Below are 22,981 nucleotides of genomic sequence, written 5' to 3'. Positions count from 1 at the left end.
CCTGAGTGTGTGTGCCTGACCCCTGGCTCAGCGTGGCTGTACCTCCCTCTCATTCTGAGATCTGTGCACCCAGGTTTAGTGCCACGAGTATTTCCTCCGTGAAAACCCTGCTTCTGATTAGCTCTAACAGGGAGTATTTTTCCTTACTTCCGTTCTCATCGACTTGCCACTCAGTTTTCTACATAGCTATGTGGTGAAGCCTTCTGTTGTTCTCTGGTCATTTTGAGAGTTTCCTTAATTAGAAAGTGCATCAATGACAGGAGCAAAATCCCACAGCGTCAGAGCAGGAAAGGACATCAGTAGTGAAATCCTTCATCGTTTATTCCCCTAGCAAAAAAGTGGCAGTAACTTATAGCTGTGATGAGTGTGTGTATGTATGTATGTGTGTGTGGGTATGTTAAGACTATCCTTTCAGGGTCATATAAGAATCTCAAGGAGGGGGAGAGCAAGGAAAACGTGTAGAGAGATTGAAAAAGCCTTTCCTCAGGTGATTCTGATGTCCCTGCCTCCCTCTCCACCACTATCACTAATCCTCTACTGGCCCCCATCTGTGAGACTCACTCCCTGATGCAGACTGGCTTCTGAGCTAGCCTGGGAAGTCAGTAGGCAACCTGTTTCACCTCTTTCTTGTCCACTCAGTGCCAGAGATTTAGAGGGAAAAGAGGAAGAACTGAGAAATGAGTGCTCTGTGGATTGTCTGTGCTCCGGTCCACCCACTGACACACACATCTGCATACCTTTACACACATTTGCACACACTTGTGCAGCCCTTACCCATGCACACACATTCTCATCCCCCCTTCTTTTTGTAACAATATATTTGATTTATAATAGATGCAGATTTCCGTATTCTAGGGGTTAGAAGGACTTACAGGGTGGTGGTCTCACAGGACCCATGCGGTGGTATGATCTTCTGTGGCTGGACCTCTGTGTCCATAGGATCTCCATCACAGAGGACTGACCACGGGACTTGAGCACCTGTGGATTTTGGTGTCTGCAGTGGCTCCTGGAACCAGTCCCTGGTGGATATTGAGGGGCATAGCTTTACCTGTTTCTGCTGAGCTTCACATTGGATGATTTCACATAGGCCCCAGAGAACTCTCCAGACTGATTTGAGTTGGATCGAACTACTGTCCCCATGAGAAAGCAGAAGCACGGGGGAGCAAACTGGCTTATCCAAGGGAGACAGAGCTGGGGTCAGGACATGGGTCTCCCAGACTTTTCATTCGTTGGTCGGTCTTCTTTGGTTTCATAGTCCCTTTGGCGTCTCACACAGGACACGTTTTGTAAGCCTTCCCTTCTTTTTAAGGACTTTGAGCTCCTGCTGTTCTTCCCTTGCCATATGCACAGACACTCACCCCAGCCATCTGGGGAAGGGAAAAGTCATATCTGGCAGGGGAATGAGTATGCAGATGACTTCTTTTTATAATTACCCAGAACAAGGTTGTTGAAGGTATGAGTTATTTAGCCAGCTTCTTCAGATTTAGATTCAAAAGCTGTTCTCATGTTCAGAAAATATTTTATTTTGTACAAAACCCTCGGGACATTCATTCTTTCCCAATCTGTGATCTCACTTTTCAGCATGTCTCTCTGGCTTTGGTAGCTCACTGAAAGCTTGTATACCACCAACATTAACTTGACCCCTGGCTGAATTCTTTGCCTGTCAGCCCCTGTCCTCCAGGCTGTTGCTCATGGTAATATCAAAGATGGGAGCAGCTGGAATCAGATGCCTGTGATTATTAAGACAGTAATTACTGATCATGCTGACACCAGCAATTGTAACTAGTGCCTGAATAATTGAAAATGTTACCTATGAGGCAAGCAGCGATTCAAGGTGTCAGAAAAAAAGGCATTCTATAGAGTAGCCTAGGCATAATAGAAGGGCTTCCCTGGTGGCTCAGTGGTAAAGGATCCGCCTGAAATGCAGGAGATGAGGGTTCATCGCTGGGTCAGGAAGATCCTCTGGAGAAGAAAATGGTAGCCCGATCCAATATTCTTGCCTGGGGAATCCAATGGACAGAGGAGCCTGGCGGACTGCAGTCCATGGGGTCACAAAAGAGGCGGACACGACTTAGCGACAGGCAATAATATCATGTTTTCATTCTTGTTTTTTCGCAGATAGTCTGGCTAAAATTGCTCTGTGGAGGTGATGAACTTTGAGTTTAACCAATTGTCTCTTTTAACTTCTTTACAAAATAGAGTTATAAGATCTGGAGGAGCGCTGTGTAGGGCGAACAAGTCAGTTTTCTTCACGTTGTCAGGTTACTGTGAGATAGATAAATGCCCCATAAGCTGCGGAATGAGTACACCCGCTAGAGTGAGTTTGATGAGGTTGTTTGCTTACACTGCACATCCAAGTGTAGAAAGTATGTTCAAACTCATAGTTTCACTTAATGTCAGTGAAAGCATTTGTGGAAGAAGTTGTTTTACCCTGTCTTAGGGAGAAGTAAGTGTTGGCTAAGAAAGGCTAATTGATTTGCCCAAGTTACACAAATAATACAGTGTGAGGTTAGGTTAGAATGTCAGATTTGTTCATGATTTCATAACACTTTCCAGATTTGTCAGGTGGCAGAAAATTCTGTAATATATTTTTGCTATATTTCTAGTATTTAGGGGATAAATATAAGAGATACTGTCTTCTTTGGAGGAATCTTTTGGATCTGATCTTTATCAACAGAATAAATAGTCACAGGAAGGAAAAAAATGCTTTTAATAGACTTGTAAAATTTTCTTCACCGGAAGGTTGATTGTTTTTGCTCTTACATTTATACCGGAGTGAATGAGTGAGTCGCTCGGTTGTGTCTGACTCTTGGTGTCATGTTTGTGTCTGTGTCCCCATGGGCACAGCCCACCAGGCTTCTCCACCCATGGGATTCTCCAGGCGAGAATACTGGAGTGGGTTGCCATTCCCTTCTCTGGGGATCTTCCCGACCCACGGATTGAACCCAGGTCTTCTGCATTGCAGGCAGATTCTTTACTGTCTGAGCCATCAGGGAAACCTATAACTCTTAAGAATATAACTCTATTTTGATAACTGTTTTTACGTGTAGGATATGACTACCCTATATTGGATGTTCCCGTATTTTTGTATTGAATTTGTAAATCTCTTATTGTGACCTACCCTCAAGTATTGTAGTTTTAGTTTGGAAAGCATTTCTCTGAGCTATTTGATGTAGCTTCCCAGCCTTCATTGTTATTTGTTGTCTTTGGTCCTGACCCCCTTATCTCAGCACGTTGCTGGGCCAGCTCTTCACGCTGGTGTAGACAGTGCATATCAGGGCCAGCTCTTCACACTCTTCAGTGCGACCTGAGGCCGTCTAACCCGTAACTTTGCTTTTTCTCCCAGAGAGCTGGAAGCCCACATCCAATCCCATAGATCTGAAATCCCAGGGTGTACCCTAAGACTGAAGCATGTCAGGAGGACGTTTTGGGGCAGGCTCTTCTGGATGTCACAGCCCTCATGGAGAGAATCAAAGCTTACAAGCTTAGTTCTAGCCTACTGGGCCAGTGTCAGAGCAAAAGCTTGAACCCAAGTACAACACAGTGTCTGCCTCCAGATTGTCCTCTGGCCCAAGTCCATGTGGACTCAAGCCCAAGCTCTAGAAAGGGAGGGATTCTTTACAGTGAGTGAGAAAGATAATGCAATGGTTGAATTCTCTAAGGGATCCTGAATACGTGGTAGCATTGGAGTAGTGGCCTGTGCTGGCACTTAGAATTCTGGTCATTTTAGGAAAGGGTACTTTTGGGCAGTGAGTACTTCAGATGAGTGTCTTTGTGGCGTCTCAGGACTGTCGTGAGCCTTATGGCCACTGTCAGTGATTTTAGCAGGAGCCTGTGCCCTCTGGGGTATGCATCCGTAGGTTCAGCAGTGGGCATTGTTGCACAGTAGACAAGTGAGAATGGAGGGGCTGAAAGGATGGTTATGTTTTTTTGAGAGTCCATGAGATACACCCTGAAATTGACAACCTGTCTTCCCTTTGTAGTTGGAGTTTCCAAGTTATAGGTGTGGGTGCAAGACCAGAGAGGAAATATAACAGTTTCTGGAATCCTAGTGTGTATGGAAGTGCCTGAGGAATAAAGGGTGTATATGAATGATAAGATGTGATTTAGTTTGTTTTATGAAAAAGTAGTCACTTTACTGAAGAAATGTCAACAGAATTAATGTTTCAAACATTTAAAATGTGAGTTGAGGACAAAAAATCTATTTTGGAAAATTGATATGTATCATTCTAGCCAACATAACCATTCAAAGTTATTATAGTATTTTCAGTTTCTACTGAAAGTTGTTTTTTTTACATAAAACCTTCACCCAGATCCCATTTAGCTTGCTTGATTTTTTCATATCACTTATCACTGTCTGACACACCCTGTAATTTACTTATTTGCCATGGTTATGGTTTATATTCTCAGGTATAAGTTAAGCTCCATGGGGAATGCATTTTGTCTGTTCTGCTTGCTGATATAAAATGAAATGCCTGAAACATGGAAGCACTCAGCAAATACTAGTTGATTATTAAGTAAAAAAATCTATGAACTTGGAATTACATGTGTTTTGTGAGGAAGAGACAGCGAAGAATAGGGACATGGAGAACTCTTTTATGAGCTAGATCGTTGGACAGATTACCTATGGGTGAGGGTGTAGTTGTGGCAAGCTACTTTCAAATTTGTGATTTTTAGCTTATGCTTTTGCTCTTCCTAAGCCTCCCCCTCAGCAGCAGATGCCAACCCTGCTCTTACAGTCCTGGAGGAAGATCCTAGTGAGATCACCACTCTTACTTTTATTTCCTTTCCTATTCATCCAGATACTTTGTTTCATACCTTAGTTATTCAAAAGAATAAAATTTAACTTGATGCAAATTGGCTGGCTAAGGAAAAAGAAAGGGGATGGCCACTAAATGAACCAAGAGCAATTACAGGATGATACATACCTTTAGGTTCCAGATACTAAGTCAGGGGGGAGGGGGGGCGGATATGGTTCATTCTAAATGTTCTTGGCAATTTTTGTAAAATGTGAGGTTTGATTAGTTATTTGATTTAAAGAATTTATGAGTAAAACAAAACCCCTTGTTCAGAAACATCAGTACAATTCATTTCTTTATACTGGAGAAAGCCAGGATAAAGAAAGCCCGCTCCAGATTCTAATTGAAAAGAATGCTGTTTAATGAATGTCCTGAACAGTGTCTTCCAGGGATCTTTCCAGGGTTATCACAGCACCTTCTCTAGGCTTTTATTCACATTATGCTTTAGTAGGTAGAGTGGCAATAATTTGAAGGTACAGATGAGGAGGTATGATAGTGTTGAAGTCTGTAGCTGTTTTTACTCCGGTGTTATTTAATGACGACAGCTAGAACTTTTGTTGATTTTATGTTCTTAGCATTGTTCTTAATATTTATACGGCTTCTTAAACCCCTGTAACTATGCTGTGAGGTAGGTAGTGTTATTAACGTCATTTTATAGAAAGAGGAAACAGACACAGAACGGTTACATCCTTGTCCAAGGTCATATTGCTAGTGGGCTGGGAGTTGAAACCAGACTATTTCATGATAATATTTGCACCGTCATCCTTGTGCTAAATGCCTTTCTGAAGCCGAAGACCAGATTTTAAAGGGTCCACAAGAGAAATGGTTATGCTGAATATTTTCCAGAAAATTATCTCTGATACCTGACATCTTGGGAATTATTGACCATTTCTGAAAGAAATTTTTGCTTACTTGAAATCCCTGGAGTCCAGCTCTTCTGCATTGCTCATTCAGATGGCAGCACAGTCTGAGACTGGGGTGTGAACTCAGTCAGACGTTGCTAGGTCCTTAGTCCCAGCTCTGCCACTCACTAGCTCACTGACCTTGGGACAGTTACTTCATATTTACCTCAAACTTGACGTTGGATTGATATTCTCTGCTCGGTAGATTCCTAGCGGTGGCATTCTTAGCAATTTCCCCAGAGAGACTCAAAGTTCTTGTTGTTTTTAATGGTATGTGGATAAAAAGTATTTAGCTAAGACATTAAATAGTTCCTGGGACTTAAAATTTTTGTGATGTCAGTGGGAAAGTCTGTTTTTCTCTTCTGCAGAATTATTGAAACCATAGGATACAATTGTGGTGTGCTTTCTTCATGAAATAAAAATGGTGGTTTTGTTTTACTTATATTTTATAGCACTATATACTGTGTATCCTGTAAGAGGTAGAATATCACCAAAGAGCAATAATGTCTTCATTAGAAAATACACTTAAAAACGGATCTTAGATTTGGCACATTGGGAAAATTAGAATTGATAAAGAAAGGATTCTACTTCAGTCATTGTGAAATACCAAACATGATGGATTTGACAGCCTTCCCCCCCTTCCCCAACCTCCCCCACACTCTTCTCTCTGAGATTTGTCCTCCCACTTGTTGAGCCCACCCGAGCCTATTGACTGAGCCAAGAAAACAGACTCCTCTCCTCCTCCTCTTCTGACTCATGCCAAAAAATCATGGAGCAATTCAAAACATGCCTCAAATCACAAAATATAACGTGGAAAACTTTCTTGTCTGACTTTGGAATATTCTATCCTATTCTTTTGTCATTAGTGATGTTTTAGATGTACTTCATTTCTTCAGAGATCTCCCTGACCGCTCAGACCAACACATGCATCAACTCCGTCACATCACATCATTTTGTTCAGTGTTGCCCCAAAGTTTTAAACTCACATTAATTTTTAAATAAAATTTGGATTTCTTTTTGGTTTTGATATCTTGGTTAAGATTATGTGCGTATTCTGTAAAAGACTTGTAGTGCCTTTTTAATGACAGGGAAAAGTGTTTTTGGAGATGTTTGGAACTTCTGCATTTGTGATAAAACTGCATTAACTTCCTGAACAATAACTATTTTATAAACAATTCATTTTTTACCAAGTCTTCTGGGAACAAAGTTCCTTCTTACCCAGAGATCAGCGGGACATGGTCCCTATCCCTGTAATTCATAAAGATATCAGTTAAGGTGCAGCTCAACGCAGCTGAAGGAACTTAACCTCATGCCCACGCCCTTTCTTCTACTTTACATCTCTTTTGTAAAAGAAAATTATGCTTTAAAAAGCAGTAGCTTTTATCACTTGTCATGTTCGGAAAAAAAAAAAAGACATTTTGTTTTACAAAGTCATTGTAATCTTACTCTTTTACATGCCATCCTAGCATATGGTAAAAGCAGTTTAAATGTTGAATGAGTGAGAGAGAAGATGCTTAGTGAATAGTTATAGTAAATTCTTTGTTATTCAAGCCTGGTCAGATCTCTGTTTTCATGGAAAACCAAATGTTGTGTCTGAGAGAATTAGCATGTTTGTTATGAGATGGGAAGTGCAGCACACTCAGAGATCTGGGGGCTTCTGTTATACTTTTGTAAAATAAGAACCGTGTACAGCTGGAGATGCAGGAGAGCTTACCAATTAAAAAGAGTGGGTCTGGATATAGACTGCTTCCCAGGTGGTGCTAGTGGTAAAGAATCTACCTGCCAGTGTAGAGACGCGGGTTAGATGCCTGGGTCAGGAAGATCCCCTAGAATAGGAAATGGCAACCCACGCCAGTACTCTTGCCTGGAAAATTCCATGGGCAGAGGAGCCTGGTGGCCAGCAGTCCAGAGGGCCGAAAAGATTCGGACATGACTGGGTGACTGAACTGTATTACTAGGATGCAGACTGCCTACCTAGGTTTTCACCCTAGCTCCCGTACTGGTTGTGTAACCTTCCTGAAGTTACTTAATTTCTCTAAACCCTGATTTCCTAATCAGGAAAATGGGCATAAAACAGGACTTACCAAGAGGGCTTCCTGTTAAAGATGGCGGACTGAACACGTGTCTACATTGCCTCTTCAGCTGGTACAGAGTTCTTATCTTACAAGAGTATAACTTAGAAGCCTCCTTCCATTTCAGTGTGTTGTCCTTTTCATCTGGAAAGCCTCCTCTTCTCTCTCTGCGTCTTTCAGTGCTCCTCCACTTAATAACCTTCCTCCACTATTCTAACCAACATCCAGCTTGCCTTTGGTAGGGCGATGTGGTGCAGCAGAATGTAGCAGATGGATTTGAGTCTCAGCTTTACCAGTTCCCAGGTTTTTTTTTTTTTTTTTAAACCTCAAGCATTTTAGCTTGCTGGGCCTCTGCTTTTTCTTTGGAAAAAATGGGCCCATAATTCTTATAATGTTAGGTCAATGTAAGAACTATATGTAATATTGCATGTAATCCTAGCCTCTTTATTTAAGTACTTGAACTGTGATGCTTCACCAGTTTTAATGCTTTTTGCACATGTGAGATACATATCAGCTTTTTAGCACATCAGCAATCAATTTAAAGTACAGCTTCAATTTTAGAAATTGTAAAATGAGAGGAAATTGTGAATCTCCCAGCTGAAGAAAATGCAGAATGTCTTGTACTATTAGGGTGATGCCAATGTGGATGTTATGCCTTAGCACTAGTGGTAAAGAACCTTCCTTGCAACGCAGGAGACATAAGAGAGACAGATTCGATCCCTGGGTCAGGAAGATCCCCTGCAGGAGGACTTGGCAACCCACTCCCGTATTCTTGCCTGGAGACTCATGAACAGAGGAGCCTGGTGGCCTGCAGTCCACGGAGTCACAAAGACTCGGACATGACTGAAGCTGCTTCGCATTCTATGTGGATGTTATCCCTTCCTTAAAGGTTATAAACTATTTGAAGGACAGAAACCATTTTTAATTCTTTTATGTCTGTCATCATATCTTGTTCAGTGATTACTGGAAATATATTAAGCCTTTAGTAGATACTTGAATGAATGAAGAGTCCATGTTTTAAAATTTAATGGTAAAGCTTTCTCTGTTTGAAAATGGAGTTTGGATTACATCTAGATCATATGTTAGGGGACTGTGAACTAAATATTTTCTATTTGTTAGAAGGCAGTCATTAATAAGAAGAATGGTCATTCATTGTCTGAATAATAATTTTTTCACACCGATTTTTTAATGAAATAAAACAATTATATAAATGTAGCATATTTTTTCCATATTTTTGTCATACAAATATTTTTATATATTCAAGATCTACATTTTAACCATCTACAGAGATGCAAATAGTTGGTTTAATTTTCAGTGGTCTGAGAACTATAAGAAATTCTTTAATGAAAAAGTTTTCATGGCAACATATTTAAAAAGCACATTAGGATGTTATAATTGCAGGTTAGGTTATTTTGACAAGACTGTGTAACTGATCTAAGCATTTTATGTTTCTATTCACAGAGGAGTGATGGATCTAAAAATTGAAGAACTGGAAAGGGGTGTGTTAATGTGATTGGAAGAACTGACTTAAACGTATTTTATTTTGGTTCACAAGGTCTCCAGCTGTATTCATGAGGGTGACTGCATATTCATCCTTGTTCTCACTAGAGGGATTTTTAATATTCAGTGCAGCATTTCCTTTTAGGGCATGCATTTTGATAGTATGGGCTTCAGAGGTGGTTCAGTGGTAAAGAATCCATCCGCCAGTGCGGAAGATCTGGATTCAGTCCTTGATCTGGGAAGATCCCCTGGAGAGGGAAATGGCAACCCACTCCAGTATTCTTGCCTGGGAAATACCCTGAGGAGCCTGGTGGGCTACAGTCCACGGGGTTACAGAGGTGTCAGACACAGCTGAGTAACTTAACAACAACATTTTGATAATAGTCACTAAAACATTGTGATTTAATACTTGCAAATAAGCTGGCCTTATGATTGCATGTTTTTCATTCTAAAACAGGTATACATTATGCTTTTTCTACTTTGGGGGATTTTGTGGGAATAATTGTAGTCCCAGGGGGTTCAAGATACTGAGCAAGATATAGATCCTGCCTATGTAGACAGGATGATCAAATTATTTATGATTGAAACTGGAAAACCACAGAAAATAAATGGGGGTTCAATTAGTAATTACACTGGAACAATAGGCAAAACTATGGCTACTCCAAGATGGTTCATTCTCCTTAAAGAGCTCACTGTCTTGGGGGGGGGCTAGGGGCAGAAATGAGGCTAAGACAATAGCTTCTAACCCCCCTTCCTCAAAGAAGTAATCATATAGAGTGCTAATTATGCTGTGTGTTTGGATGTATAGGTGTTATTAGAGCTCATAGAAGAGTAAGGACCTGGGACCTTGGGGAGTTTTAGGGAAGGCTTCCCAGAGGAGGTGACCTCTGGGACTTGCAGGATGAATAGGAGCTAACTAGGTAAAAAGGACATGGGAAGTTCTGGGCAGAGAAGATGGTTGGTACCAGTATCCTGAAGGGAGAGAATAGCTCAGTGTGGATGAGTGGATCTGCATGATAAATGCTGTATCATACTAGATGCTTTCAAATACATAAAATGTGGAATAGAATAGTATAGAAGAGCTAGAAACTCTGCTGCGTGAGCTTTCATAGATTCCATGGATATTGGCTCTCCTTTCCTAACTAGATACATGTGGTTTCCTATCACCCTGTTCAAAACAATTGATGATTTGATGTGTCCAGTAATTTTAAAAGGATTTGCTTTCTCCCTGTTATGAGTATCTGTTTATCTGGCAATATTGTGCTGGGTCAGTTTATATTAGCTTTGTGTCCTGGAGACCGTTAGTGAAATCCAGCTATGAAAAGATATTTATTTAACTTTCTGTCTCTCCCCCACCCCCCCACCCCCATAGGATAATAAATACTCAGTAGATCATTATATACCTATTTATGGCTTATATTGTTAAGAAGATCTTAGTGACTCTATTTATTCTTTAATTTTCATATAATCTATATATTTTGATTTTAGTGTGACTTCAAAAGTAGTAGTTTTATGATTTATTATAAAACTTGGAATTAGAGCAGAATAATTAAGAGTACAAACTTTGGAGTCAAACAGTTTTGATCCCTGAGACTACCAATTTCTAGTCCTGTGCCTTTTGTGAATTACTTATACCCCTGGTTTCTTTATCAATAAAATGAAAATGATATCATCCACATTAGGTTGTTGTGAGTATTAAATGAGCTCATGCATATGAAGTACCTCTTACTGTAAGAACAATCAAAGAAAGCATTTGGCTTGTGGTGGTGGTGAGCTTTCTTTGGCATTGCCTTTCTCTGGGATTGGAATGAAAACTGACCTTTTCCAGTCCTGTGGCCACTGCTGAGTTTTCCAAATTTGCTGGCATACTGAGTGCAGCACTTTCACAGTATCATCTTGTAGGATTTGAAATAGCGCAACTGAAATTCCTTCACCTCCACTAGCTTTGTTCGTAGGGATGCTTCCTAAGGCCCACTTGACTTCACATTCTAGGATGACTGGCTCTAGATGAGTGATCACACCATCGTGGTCATCTGGGTCGTGAAGATTTTTTTTTGTATGCTGCTGCTGCTGCTGCTAAGTCACTTCAGTCGTGTCCGACTCTGTGCCACCCCATAGACGGCAGCCCACCAGGCTCTTCCGTCCCTGGGATTCTCCAGGCAAGAACACTGGAGTGGGTTGCCATTGCCTTCTCTTTTTGTATAGTTCTGTGTATTCTTGCCACTTCTCCTTAATATCTTCTGCTTCTGTGCTCATCTTTGCATGAAGTGTTTCCTTGGTATCTCTAATTTTCTTGAAGAGACCTCTAGTCTTTCCCATTTTATTGTTTTCCTCTATTTCTTTGCATTGATCACTGAGGATGGCTTTCTTATCTCTCTGTGCTATTCTTTGGAACTCTGCATTCAAATGGGTATATCTTTCCTTTTCTCCTTTGCCTTTAGCTTTTCTTCTTTTCTCAGCTACACAACCACTTTACTTTTTTGCATTTCTTTTTTTGGGGGATGGTCTTTCCCTGATGCTGGGAAAGATTGAAGGCGGGAGGAAAAGGGAATGACAGAAGATGAGGTGGTTGGATGGCATCATTGACTCAATAGACATGAGTTTGATTAAGCTCCGGGAGTTGGTGATGGACAGGGAAGCCTGGTGTGCTGCAGTCCATGGGGTTGCAGAGTTGGACACGACTGAGCAGCTGAACTTAACTGAGTAGGTAAAGTGCTTATTATTTATAACTGTAAAAATTAAAACAAAATAGCAGATATTTAATAGAGAGGTTTTAACATTATGATCTCAGGAGTAAAGCCTGAATGATTCTCTTTTATAGATTGAAAGAGTTGTAGGGTTTTGTAAGAACGGGACAGTTGTGTTCTTTTGGCCTCAATTTCTATTCAGCTGGTAAACTGTGCTCTAATCACACATTGGACCTTTCCTTTTAGAATTAAGCCATCTCCACATCTTTTTTGTTTGGAGGGAGAGCTTAGATGTTTTCACCCTCTGAAAGGGCAAGCATCCTTGTTACCTTCAGGAATGAGGTTCTATGCAGGAAAGTATATCAGTGGGGATCCTTGAATGTTTACCTTTCAAACTAAAGGGATATCTAATATCACTTATTGCACACCATGTGATGGTGTACTGGTATTAAAATATACTAGTTTACTGGTATTAAAAATATAGCAATTTGTGAAATAATCAGAATTAAAGATAAATTATCATATGCAATAATCTAATGATACTATAAAATAGATGTAGTAAAGTATAAGAAATATTAGTGAATAATAAATAACAATAATTTTCAAGGATTGATTCATCCTTTAACTCATTTTAACTCCCAGCCTTTAAAATGGTGTTCATTTCACTAAACACTGTAGAATGGAACAGATTGTAATTAGAGAATTTCTGAAGAGAACTAATTTAGTGAATTGGTCTCCAAATAATAAAGGAAGTTATCTTGAGATTTTTAATTGCTATATTTGAAATGTCTGAAAATATCAATAAAGTGTGTCCTTTAATTTTGGATTGTTGTAACTTTTAGGATTATTATTTTATATTCACCTAGTTATTGGGAGCATTTTAAAATATTAGAAGTTGAGAAAGATTAAGGTTTTTTCACGTCTCTGTAATAATAATAATAAGTATTTTTATGCCATCCAGGCAATAAGAACCTGGAGTTTATAACCTAGTTTGTGAAAGGAATATGTAGCAGTGATAGGTTGCTAGGAAAGTCTCTAAGCTAGTTAAACAATGTATCGTGAATTGTTCTGATCCTCTTTATTGCTCAGTTGTAGTGAATTAATTGAAAATGATGCTCATTTTTAGATTTGTCAAAACTTAGAAATAAATGAAAAGTGTAGGTATCCTATTTTCAATAATTAAAAAAGCAAGAAATAAGTATGAATGTATGACATGTTTGAAACAACCTGATGTTCGACAACAGTGAAGTGAATCCTCAGCAAATTATGATATATGTGTGTGAATTAGCATAGTTTGAAGGTTTGGATACAGTGTAACAAATACTATATTTTAGGTTGGAAATCATAAGTCTCTGTTTTATAAAATTAGCAGAAATAGGCACAGCTTTATATATTTCTTTCATGTGATTTTACACTGTTTTTACTTTTCAAAATGAAACTTAGAAGAGAGCCTGTTTAAGATGACGCAAATGAGTTAATTTTGATACTTGGGTGTATTAGAAAATGGGAGCTAGGGCCTCTAATGAGAGTTGTAAAGCATAGTCATGGATTCAGTGTTTATATATATAAATATATGTATTTTATATTTTCTTTTTCTGAGTCTTTTCCTTTATAAGTATTATAAGATACTGAATATAATTCCTTGTTCTATATTGTAAATCACTGTTTATCTACTTCGTATATAGCTGTGTATATCTGTTAATTCCATACACCGAGTTTATCCCTACTTCCACTTTGGTAATCATAAGCTTGTTTTCTGTGTCTGTGTGAACCTGCTTCTATTCTGTAAACAGATTCATTCATATTATTTTTTTAGATTCTACTTATAAGTGATATCATGGAATATTTGTCTTTCTCTGACTTTATTTAGTATGGTGATCTCAAAGTCCATCCATGATGCTGCAAATGAAAAATGTTTTTTTTTTTTTTTTACGGCTGAGTAATATTCTTTTATACACACACACACACACACACACACACACTGCATCTTATTTATCCACTCATCTGTTGATGGACCCTTAGGTTGCTTTCATGTCTTAGCTGTTATAAGCAGTGCTGCTCTGAGCATTGGGGTACGTGTGTCTTTTTGAATTAGAGTTTTAGTGAGTTTAAGGAATCGCCATACGGTTTTGCATAGTGGCTGCACCAGTTTACATTCCCACCAACGGTACAGAAGTCTTCTCTTTTCTGCACACCCCCTCCAGCATATATTATCTGTAGACCTTTTGATGACGTCCCCTCTGACAGGTGTGAGTCGTCAGCCAGGTACCTCACTGTCGTTTTGGTTTGCATCACTCTAATAATTGGTGGTGTTGACTACGTCTCATGTCTCTGGTGGCCATCTGTGTATCTTCTTTGAAAAACTGGCAGTTTCTGCCCATTTTGGATTGGTGGTTTGTCTTTTTGATATTGAACTGTATGAACTGTTCATATATTTTGGAGATTAAGCCCTTGTCATGTTGTTTGAAAATATTAGTATTTTCTCTTAGTCCGAAGGTTGTCTTTTCATTTTGGTTATGGTTTCCTTTGCTGTGCAAAAGATTGTTTGATTAGGTCCCATATGTTTGTTTTTGCTTTTATTTCTGTAGTGAGTGTTGTTTGGAAAGCTGGGCTGCTACATGTATATCAATGAAATTAAAACACTCCCTCACACCATAAACAAAAAGAAACTCAGAATGGGTTAAAGACTGTGTCCATGGGATTCTCCAGGCAAGACTGCTGGAATGGGTTGCCTTTTCCTTCTCCAGGGCGTCTTCCCGACCCAGGGGTTGAACCTGGGTCTCCTGCATTGTAGGCAGATTATTTACCGTTTGAGCCACAGGGAAGCCCCTAAATATAAGACATGACACCGTAAAACTCCTAGAAGAGAACATAGGTAAAATGTTCTCTGGTATAAATTGTAACAATATTTTTTCAAATCTTTATTTTTCCCTCTGGCCATCTGATGTTTTAATTTTTAATGTAACTCTTTAGCTATTTTTGGTTCTCAAATTTTAATTTTTAGTCCCTGAGATTCTAATAAGGTGAAAAACTTTAAAACTTACAAGCATTCTGAAACATTGCCTATCACAAGAGTATTCAGTCAGAGTGTATCTTGTCTATAAAACTCTTCAAGATTCTAAAGTATTAGCATCATGAAGGCCCAGAGTATGTTTGTTTTTTTTCTTTTTCGCATTTAAGTCACTGTGCTTTTCTTTCTTGTCTGTCTTTTCATTTAGCTGGAATGCTTGCCGACTCCTCTGCGACCTTCTAAGGCTGAGACCCTGAGGAACCCAGCTGGAGAATGCCGTCTGAACGCTTCCTCAGGTGGGCGCTGGGGTGGTGAGCCTTGTGTGACTCGAAATCCTCCTCCTGCAACGTCTAGGACCCGGCACCGGGAAGGCACTCAACAAGTATTGGAAGAATTAAAGCAAACCAATCTGTTAGTGTGTGTGAATTTAGTTTGGTAGCACAAGGGCTAACCACTAAGATGTAATTGCTGCCCAAACTTAGATATGTTTAATGGTTAAGTATTTCAAAGAGTACTTTTTATCTTTTTTATCCTTTTAATCTCTTCTTTATTTAGGATGCTAACCTCTCTCAAACTAACGGTGTACATCCATAAAGATATATTATGTAATGAATAATCAGAAGATCACATATACGTGACTGTTGTCCCTTTTAAAGCAATCATTTGACATGTAATCAGTATAAAAATATTAATGAGATGTTTTTGCATTCTTCTATTTCATACTGTGTCTTTGACATCCAGTGTACATTTTCCACTTAGAGCCCATCTCAATTTGGACTGGCCACGTTTTACTCAGTAGCCACATGTAGCTAGTGGCTATTATATTGGACAGTGCAGGTTTAAGGAGTTCCCCAGAGGGAAGGGTATTGGGGTTGCCTGGCCGAGGCCAGGTCACAGGTCACCCTCTGCACTCACTTGTGAATTTCAAGGTGGCGCTATTGCTTCCATGGAAGACCTTTCCCAATTTTAGGATGACCTTCAAACCTGTATACCCTCGGAAAATGTGGCTCCTGCCTTGTGTTTTGTTTGCTTGTTTGTTTAGTATTTTAGGAAGTTTTAGGAATATGTTTTTCCTTCCTTCTTTATCCATTCCTCTGTTGATGGAGGTTTAGGTTGCTTCCGTGATTTGGTTGTTGTGATCTGTGCTGCAATGAGCGTTGGGGTGCATGTATCCTTTCTGATGATGTTTTTTCCAGATGTTTTTTCCAGGGATTGCAGGGGCATATGGTAGCTCTGTTTTTACTTTTTTAAGGAACCTTCCATACTGTGCGCTGTAGTGTTCTGTACCAGTTTAGATTCACACCAACAATTTAGAAGGTTCCTTTTTCTCCACACCCTCTACAGTACTTTCTGTTTGTGGATTTTTTTATGACAGTCATTCTGGCTAGTGTGAGGTGATATCTCACTGTAGTTTTGATTTGCATTTCTCTGATAATTAGCAGTAGTGAACATCTTTTCATGTGCCTCTTGGCCATCTGTGTGTGTTCTTTGAAGAAATATCTATTTAGGTCTTCTCTCTGACGTCGTTTTTGGTTGGCACCAGGCTTGGAGGTGCTATTGGCATCTAGTGAGTAGACGCCAGGGATCCCTCTAAACATCTTACAGTGCGCAGGATAATGCCCATAGCAAAAAATGTCAGAATGTCAGTTTCACTGGGGTTGAGAAGCCCTGCTCTAGATCTGGCATCCAACCAATATAGCACATGGAAGGAGACCGTGGTATCGGTCTGCCACCACTAAGCAAAGTGCTTTATTTCTGGCTACCACGATCCATGTGGATTCTTCTCTAAATTATTTTTTACTTTAAATTTGCCATGTCTGACAAACTCTGATCCCGCTGCCACCTGTCCTCCCTAGCACCGTCATCTCCGCGGTGGACTTTCCTTCCCTGCTGCAGCGCAGACCTTCCTTCCCCCCGCTTTCTCACTTTCCCTGTGGCCTGTGGACCTGTCGCACCGGCGTCCTGTATGTGCTCCGCTGTGTCATCTCCCTCGCCCGTGGAAGCTCTGAGCACCTCCTGCCTTCACTGGGCCCTGTCTTTGTCCGGGCACCGCTTGCTTGGCCGCTCTCTCGAGAGGTGGCCTTGTTTTCTCAATTCTCATGGACTTTCGGGATGGGTGTAAAGAGCTTGTTGTCAACCCGGGGCATAGTTTTGCATCTCCGTCTTTACTCCTCATGTTGGTTGTTTGAGAAAGTGACAACACAGACGGGCTCTTCTGAAGGTGGTGCTCTTCAGCTCTTCCACCCTCTCCCCCTCCCCACGCCAGCAGGTGACTTGCTGTCATCCACTGTGCGTTTGGCGTTGGGCCGACAGTCTCCTCTTCACCACTGACCCTTTCCTACCTCCCGGTGCCCTCCGTATTCACACGGAGGATCTGCCTGACTTCATGGCCTTGGGTCTTCTACCTGCGTGTGACCTTCTCCCTCCCTGAGCCACCTTCTCCCGTGGTCACGCCATGGATCTTGCATCCCCGGAAGTTGCTCCGTTTCTGAAACCATTTTGTTCCTACCAGGGCCTGATCTCCTTCTAGCTTCCTGATTTACCTACCCTCACCATGGTGCTACTTTGACCTCATCGCAGCGTCTCATTTAGTGGCCGGGCCACTCCACCAAATCCATCAACATTTTCCTTCTCTCCTGTTTCCCTTCTTAACCAGTTTAGAATCTGTCACTCTTTTAAATCCTTAGCTGCTCTTGCTCTCTGCGTTTGCCTGACAAAATCCCAACCCAGATGACCCCAAGTATCTGTGTTCTCCTGCCGACACTGTCCAGGGGAGGTTGGTTCCACTGAGTGTTAAGATTCAGCAAGCAAAAAAATAAAACGCCTTAGGTTTTAATGCATGTTTCTGCCTCATTTATTCCTTCCCTCCTGCTGCTCAGAAAGGAGGCGTTTCTCACAGCTGAGCCCAGCCCTGCTTCTGTCTTTTGAATCCTGTCTGTCTTGTCTTCCCGGCAGCTTTTGACTGCTGGTAGTCTCTCAGTCGTGTTCCGGAGACACAGCTGTGCTTCTGTCGTTCTCTCCATCCTGATGAGTTTTGCACCTCTAGCCAAGACCTCTTTCTGAGCTTCAGATCCTGCTCTGGGCCTGTGCCTGTGCTCAGGGTTCCAGCCGTGCGTGTTCTGTAGACTCGGTGTCAGGGCCTTGCCCCCTCCTGCCACGGGCTCAGAGCACTTGCTGTTCCTCTGCCTGTAAAACTCTGCTCTGTAACTTGTTCACATCCTTCAGCCTGCAGCTCCAGCATGACTTCATCAGAGAGGCTAGCTTATTTGATTAAAGTTTAACTCCCTCACAAAACTGAGGGTTCTGTGAAGGCTGCTATGCAGATAAAGTGTTCATCATCTTACCTCCAGAACCTGGTACAATGCCTGGCCCAGGATAGTGAATAAAGGAAGGAAGGAAGGAATGAAACAAGGTTATCTATTTATAAACACATTCCTTTCTGCGTCGTCTTCATTATTTTTTTGGTCATTTACTAAGCATACTGTATCTTCTTTGCTTATTATTTTGACCTTACTGTTGTTAGCATTAATTGAGAAGTATTTACAAATTGTAAAGTGTTCTATTAAAAATAAATTTAAGTTCCTTGGTGGTTTTTTTTTTTTTTTTTTTTTTTAACAGCCTGTCCACTTCCCAGGTGATATTAGTGGTAAAGAATCTGCCTGCCAATGTAAGATACATAGAGACGTGGGTTCAATCCTTGGGTCAGGAAGATACCCTGGAGAAGGAAATGGCAGTCCACTCCAGTATTCATGGGATTCTGGGAAACCCCATGGACAGAAGAGCCTGGCAGGTTACAGTCAATGGGGTCTCAAAGAGTCCGGCATGACTAAGCAACTAAGAACCACTTAAATAAATAGGGTTCTTTTAATATTAATATATTTAATTTGTATTAAAATATTTTCACTGTAGAATGGAAGTGATTAGGGCACAGTTTATCAATAGACTAAACTGAGATAATCATGCATTATCCTAGTTCTCTTAGGTTTTTTGGTCCAGTCCTTTTCTTTTTGGTGTAATCTATTTAGGAAATGAGGATCCCTACAGTACTTGACTCTGTTTCATATACAAGTATGCAACACCTTATTGGTAACCTTACTTGAAGACTACTTGCATATATCTTGTGTATCTAAATACTAAGTAAACATTTATCTGGAAACTGACTTGAATTTTTAAATTTGAATTTCAGATATTTAAAAACCAGATAACCATTCTGGAATTTATATATTATAAACTGAGTGATCTCAGTCAAAATTTATGCTATAAAAATGAGACTCTGAGAGATTTCTGTAATCAGAAACGTTCACTCTGAGCTTGAAGTAGTGGTTTGTGATAACGCAGTGCTTCCCTGTGAGCGAGCTGAACTGTGTTATGAACTTCATGCTCTGCATTTGATTTTTTAGTTTTTATCATCAATTTCAGAATGAAAGTTAAAGATTTAAAGTCATGAATAGTTCTGTTCCCTGAGATCTCATTTATTTATCTACCTGTTAACTGGATGCTACATTTGACCAATCAGATGGTTGCTCCCTGGCATCAGTAAAAAGCAATTTCTTGCTCAGGGAGTCTGGGGCTTCCTGTGTTGTACTTGAGAGGGGCTGGGCCCTGTGAGAATCAAGAACAGCCAGACTCATCAGCAGCCTGATGGGGTATCTGAAACCCTTATACGGTCCATGTGGAAAGAAATGAGGAACATATCCCCAGGGAACTTGTAGACTGTCCCATAAAACCATAACATGAAGTATATATATCATATAATCTTTTCAAGCAGACACTTTTTTTTTAAGTGAAAGGAAACTAGTAAAATGAATTTTAACAATATATTTTTTAACCCAATATACCCTAGATATTATCATTTTGACATGTAATCAGTATAAAAATATTGAGATATTTTTGCCTTCTTTTATTTAATTCTATGTCTTTGACATCCAGTGTACATTTTCCACTTAGAGCCCATCTCAATTTGGACTGGCCACGTTTTACTCAGTAGCCACATGTAGCTAGTGGCTATTACTTTGGGCAGTGCAGGTTTAAGGAGTTCCCCAGAGGAAAGGGTTTTGGGGTTGCCTTGCCGAGGCCAGGTCACAGGTCACCCTCTACACTCACTTGTGAATTTCAAGGTGGCGCTATTGCTTCCATGGAAGACCTTTCCCAATTTTAGGATGACCTTCAAACCTGTTTACCCTTGGAAAATGTGGCTCCTCCCTTATGTTTTGTTTGCTTAGTATTTTAGGAAGTTTTAGAAATATGTTTTTCCATCCTTGTTTCCCAAGGACTGGCAGGGCACTGTTCTTCTAAGTTGGTAGTTTGCTAATTTGCAGACGTTTGATGCCAAGGAAGCCATTTGTGGGATATGTCTCTCCCCACCCTAGTTCAGAGATGGTGCACAGTGGTCTTCGGGTCACCGCCTCCCTGGCTTATGATTATTGGCTTTATCCTCTGGACCTGTGGCCTTGCAGCTGTGACCTGTGGCTGCTCGTGCTTTCACACTTAAAGAGTTGAGGGCTTTTGCAGATTTACATCTTGAGAGTTGAGTGGGAATTTCCTTTCAGAACATAATACAATGACTTGTTGATTAATAGGCCTTTATTTCTTGCCAAATGTTGGAGTATTTGTTTCTGCTTTTAAGGATTCCTAACATATTGGTTCCAAAACATTTGGTATCTTGTGCCAAGTGTTGCCTTAAATATTTAGCATGCTGTTTTCTTTAAGCTTGAATATTTCAAGCCCAGCTGAATGATCCTGTGAAATTGTGCAGCATCCCAATTGTTTCAGAGCTGAGCCCTTTATTCTTTGCCAAATTTCAGTTTACAGCTGCTCTTTCCCTGGCAAGATTTATTCTCTGTCAATAGATATCTGGAATGCAAACACTGATTCAGTCTTAATAATACGGATGTGAATTGTGGCTCTATATTTGGAAAATGAGTAAGGAAACGTTATAAGACAATTATTTTAATATATTCTCCTGTTCCACTACAAATGAAATTTCAAAATACATTTATTTGGCATTTAAGGTATACTAAAAGGGAGAAAAGTTATGAGAGTTTCACATAAATGTTCTAAGATTATCATAATTAAAATCTATTTTCTCTCTCCAAACTTAATCATTGCAAAGATAAATGTTTTTAAAGCATGATTTCTGACTTTTCTTATCACTATCTCATGTTATTATGCTAATGTGTATTATTTTTCAAAGATACTTTGATTTTGAAATTATGCATGGTCTAAATATATAACTAATATGGACTTCGTGATTTTTTTCCCCCTCTAGCATAGATTTTTGAGATCTTAGATCATTGCTTGCATTTGTTTCAGTTTTCTTTGGTTTTATTTTTTAAGCAGGAGGACAAATGGCATTATTATATTCATGGTAATAGATTCTCAAAATGCCTGCTCTTGGGCCATCAAGAGCATCTCTGTGAAAAAGATATTATTACCTGCCTCATAGTGTTGTTATGAAGATTAAATGAGTTAATAATGTAAATCACTAAGAATAATTCATGGAACATAGTAAGGGCTTTGTGCTTGTGAAATGTATAAAAATGTCATCCTTTTAGGAAGGATTTTTCAGACTGTCTTAAAGCTTATTTAGCTGATATACTACTTCTATTACTACTCTGTTCCTTCATTTCTTTGAGCCATGCTAATGAACGCCATTCTAGCCTTTGCATAGCAGTATGTATGAGTTATTTATGCTTCCGAGCATGATTTTCAATTACTGACTTTAAAAGTCTGCCTATAGCTAGAGATGCTAGATGAATATTTGATGACAGTAACCATTTCAAAACTCACTGCTGTATTTCAGCTGAAAATAATCCTCCCACCTTCCCACGAGAACTTACTATATCATCACCTCCTGTCAAATTTTTTTTTCTTTCAGTAGTTCTGACATTTCTGAGGCTCCCCAGTCAGAAATGTCCAATAAAGCTTATTGGCTGCACTCTGGCGTTTTATGGGAAGCGTTTGGTTTCCTTGAAGATAGTGATTTATGCTGAACTGTAATTTATCAGCCAGCTGACACCACAGCCCTGTCAGATAAACCAGCCATGCAGACTAGACTGGTGGTGATGCCTTGGTCCCCCTGAGCGGCTCTTTCACATTCAGAGGAAGGACCTGGATACAGGAGTTGTCAGATTGGGAGACACAAATCTCACCCATTCCTATGGCGTCTTTACTCGACTTCAATAAGAGTCCGCAGGCCAGAAATAGAGCTTATTCGTTCTTGTTCTCATCTCCTCTTAGTCCAATGCCGATTCTGAGATTCATAGAGTGCCATGGAAATCTTCATGTATCTAAGTTGGAATTGTTTTTAACTATCTACACATTCAGTTTGCATTTGGTGTTTATTAGCATTACTTCCACACTCTTTTAGGAAGATGTGGGGTTTCACCCAGGGGTTTTGAAAGGACGTGCAGTGAATATTTTAGGGTAGGGTTGGGAGTGAAGAGGAAGGTTTCACAATGAGCAAGTTTAGCAGTTGCGGAAAATAAAGCAGAAAATAGATGGCATCGTCATTCGTGAGTCTAGTACAGTGACCACACATAGATACTGCAGGCTAATAATACAGATGCAGTTTACTTTCAGCCTTAAAGTTTTTCCTTACAATGGCATTTCTTTTGATGCACTCTTAGTGATGCATAATTTCCCAAGTTTAATAATAAGCTGCTACGGCTTAATTCATGGCCTTTTGCATGAAGTGGTCACAGGCAGCCCTTTTTATACCCTACCCAACACTTGCTCAGTTTCGTCTTACTTATTAACAGAGTATTGTGTCTTGTGAGGAGACACGGTGACTTCTGCGTCTCTGGTGAGTCCCGTGGGTCCCTGGACTCAGCGCTGGCTCGGTGCATGCCAGAGGTCCGGTTCTGAGCTTGTGCTCACCTCACACAGGTGGTACAAAGCTAGAAAAGGAATCCGAGGCTAGGAAGGGGGTCCCAGAGTGGACGGAGTCACACGCGTGTGTGCATACACATCCAGAGATGTGTGCGCACATGTCCACACGCTGGGGAGGCAG

The 22,981-nt window shown here is 40.2% G+C and overlaps 1 protein-coding gene across 2 annotated transcripts in view; it reads left to right on the top strand.

The window, feature by feature from the left end:
• KLHL32 (kelch like family member 32) overlaps window positions 1–22,981 on the top strand; it is a 216,712-nt gene that overhangs the window by 19,603 nt on the left and 174,128 nt on the right. For both annotated transcript variants that reach the window (XM_065911353.1, XM_065911352.1), the window contains exon 2: window positions 15,179–15,266. In XM_065911353.1, the coding sequence (XP_065767425.1) occupies window positions 15,244–15,266 (23 nt within the window). In that variant the 5' untranslated portion in view covers window positions 15,179–15,243. The remainder of the gene's footprint in view (window positions 1–15,178; window positions 15,267–22,981) is intronic.

Source organism: Muntiacus reevesi, chromosome 19 (genome assembly GCF_963930625.1).
Source record: "Muntiacus reevesi chromosome 19, mMunRee1.1, whole genome shotgun sequence".
NCBI classification, from domain to species: Eukaryota; Metazoa; Chordata; class Mammalia; order Artiodactyla; family Cervidae; genus Muntiacus; species Muntiacus reevesi.
The sequence above is the reverse complement of the archived record's forward strand: the minus strand, read 5'-3'. Positions and strand labels throughout refer to the sequence as shown.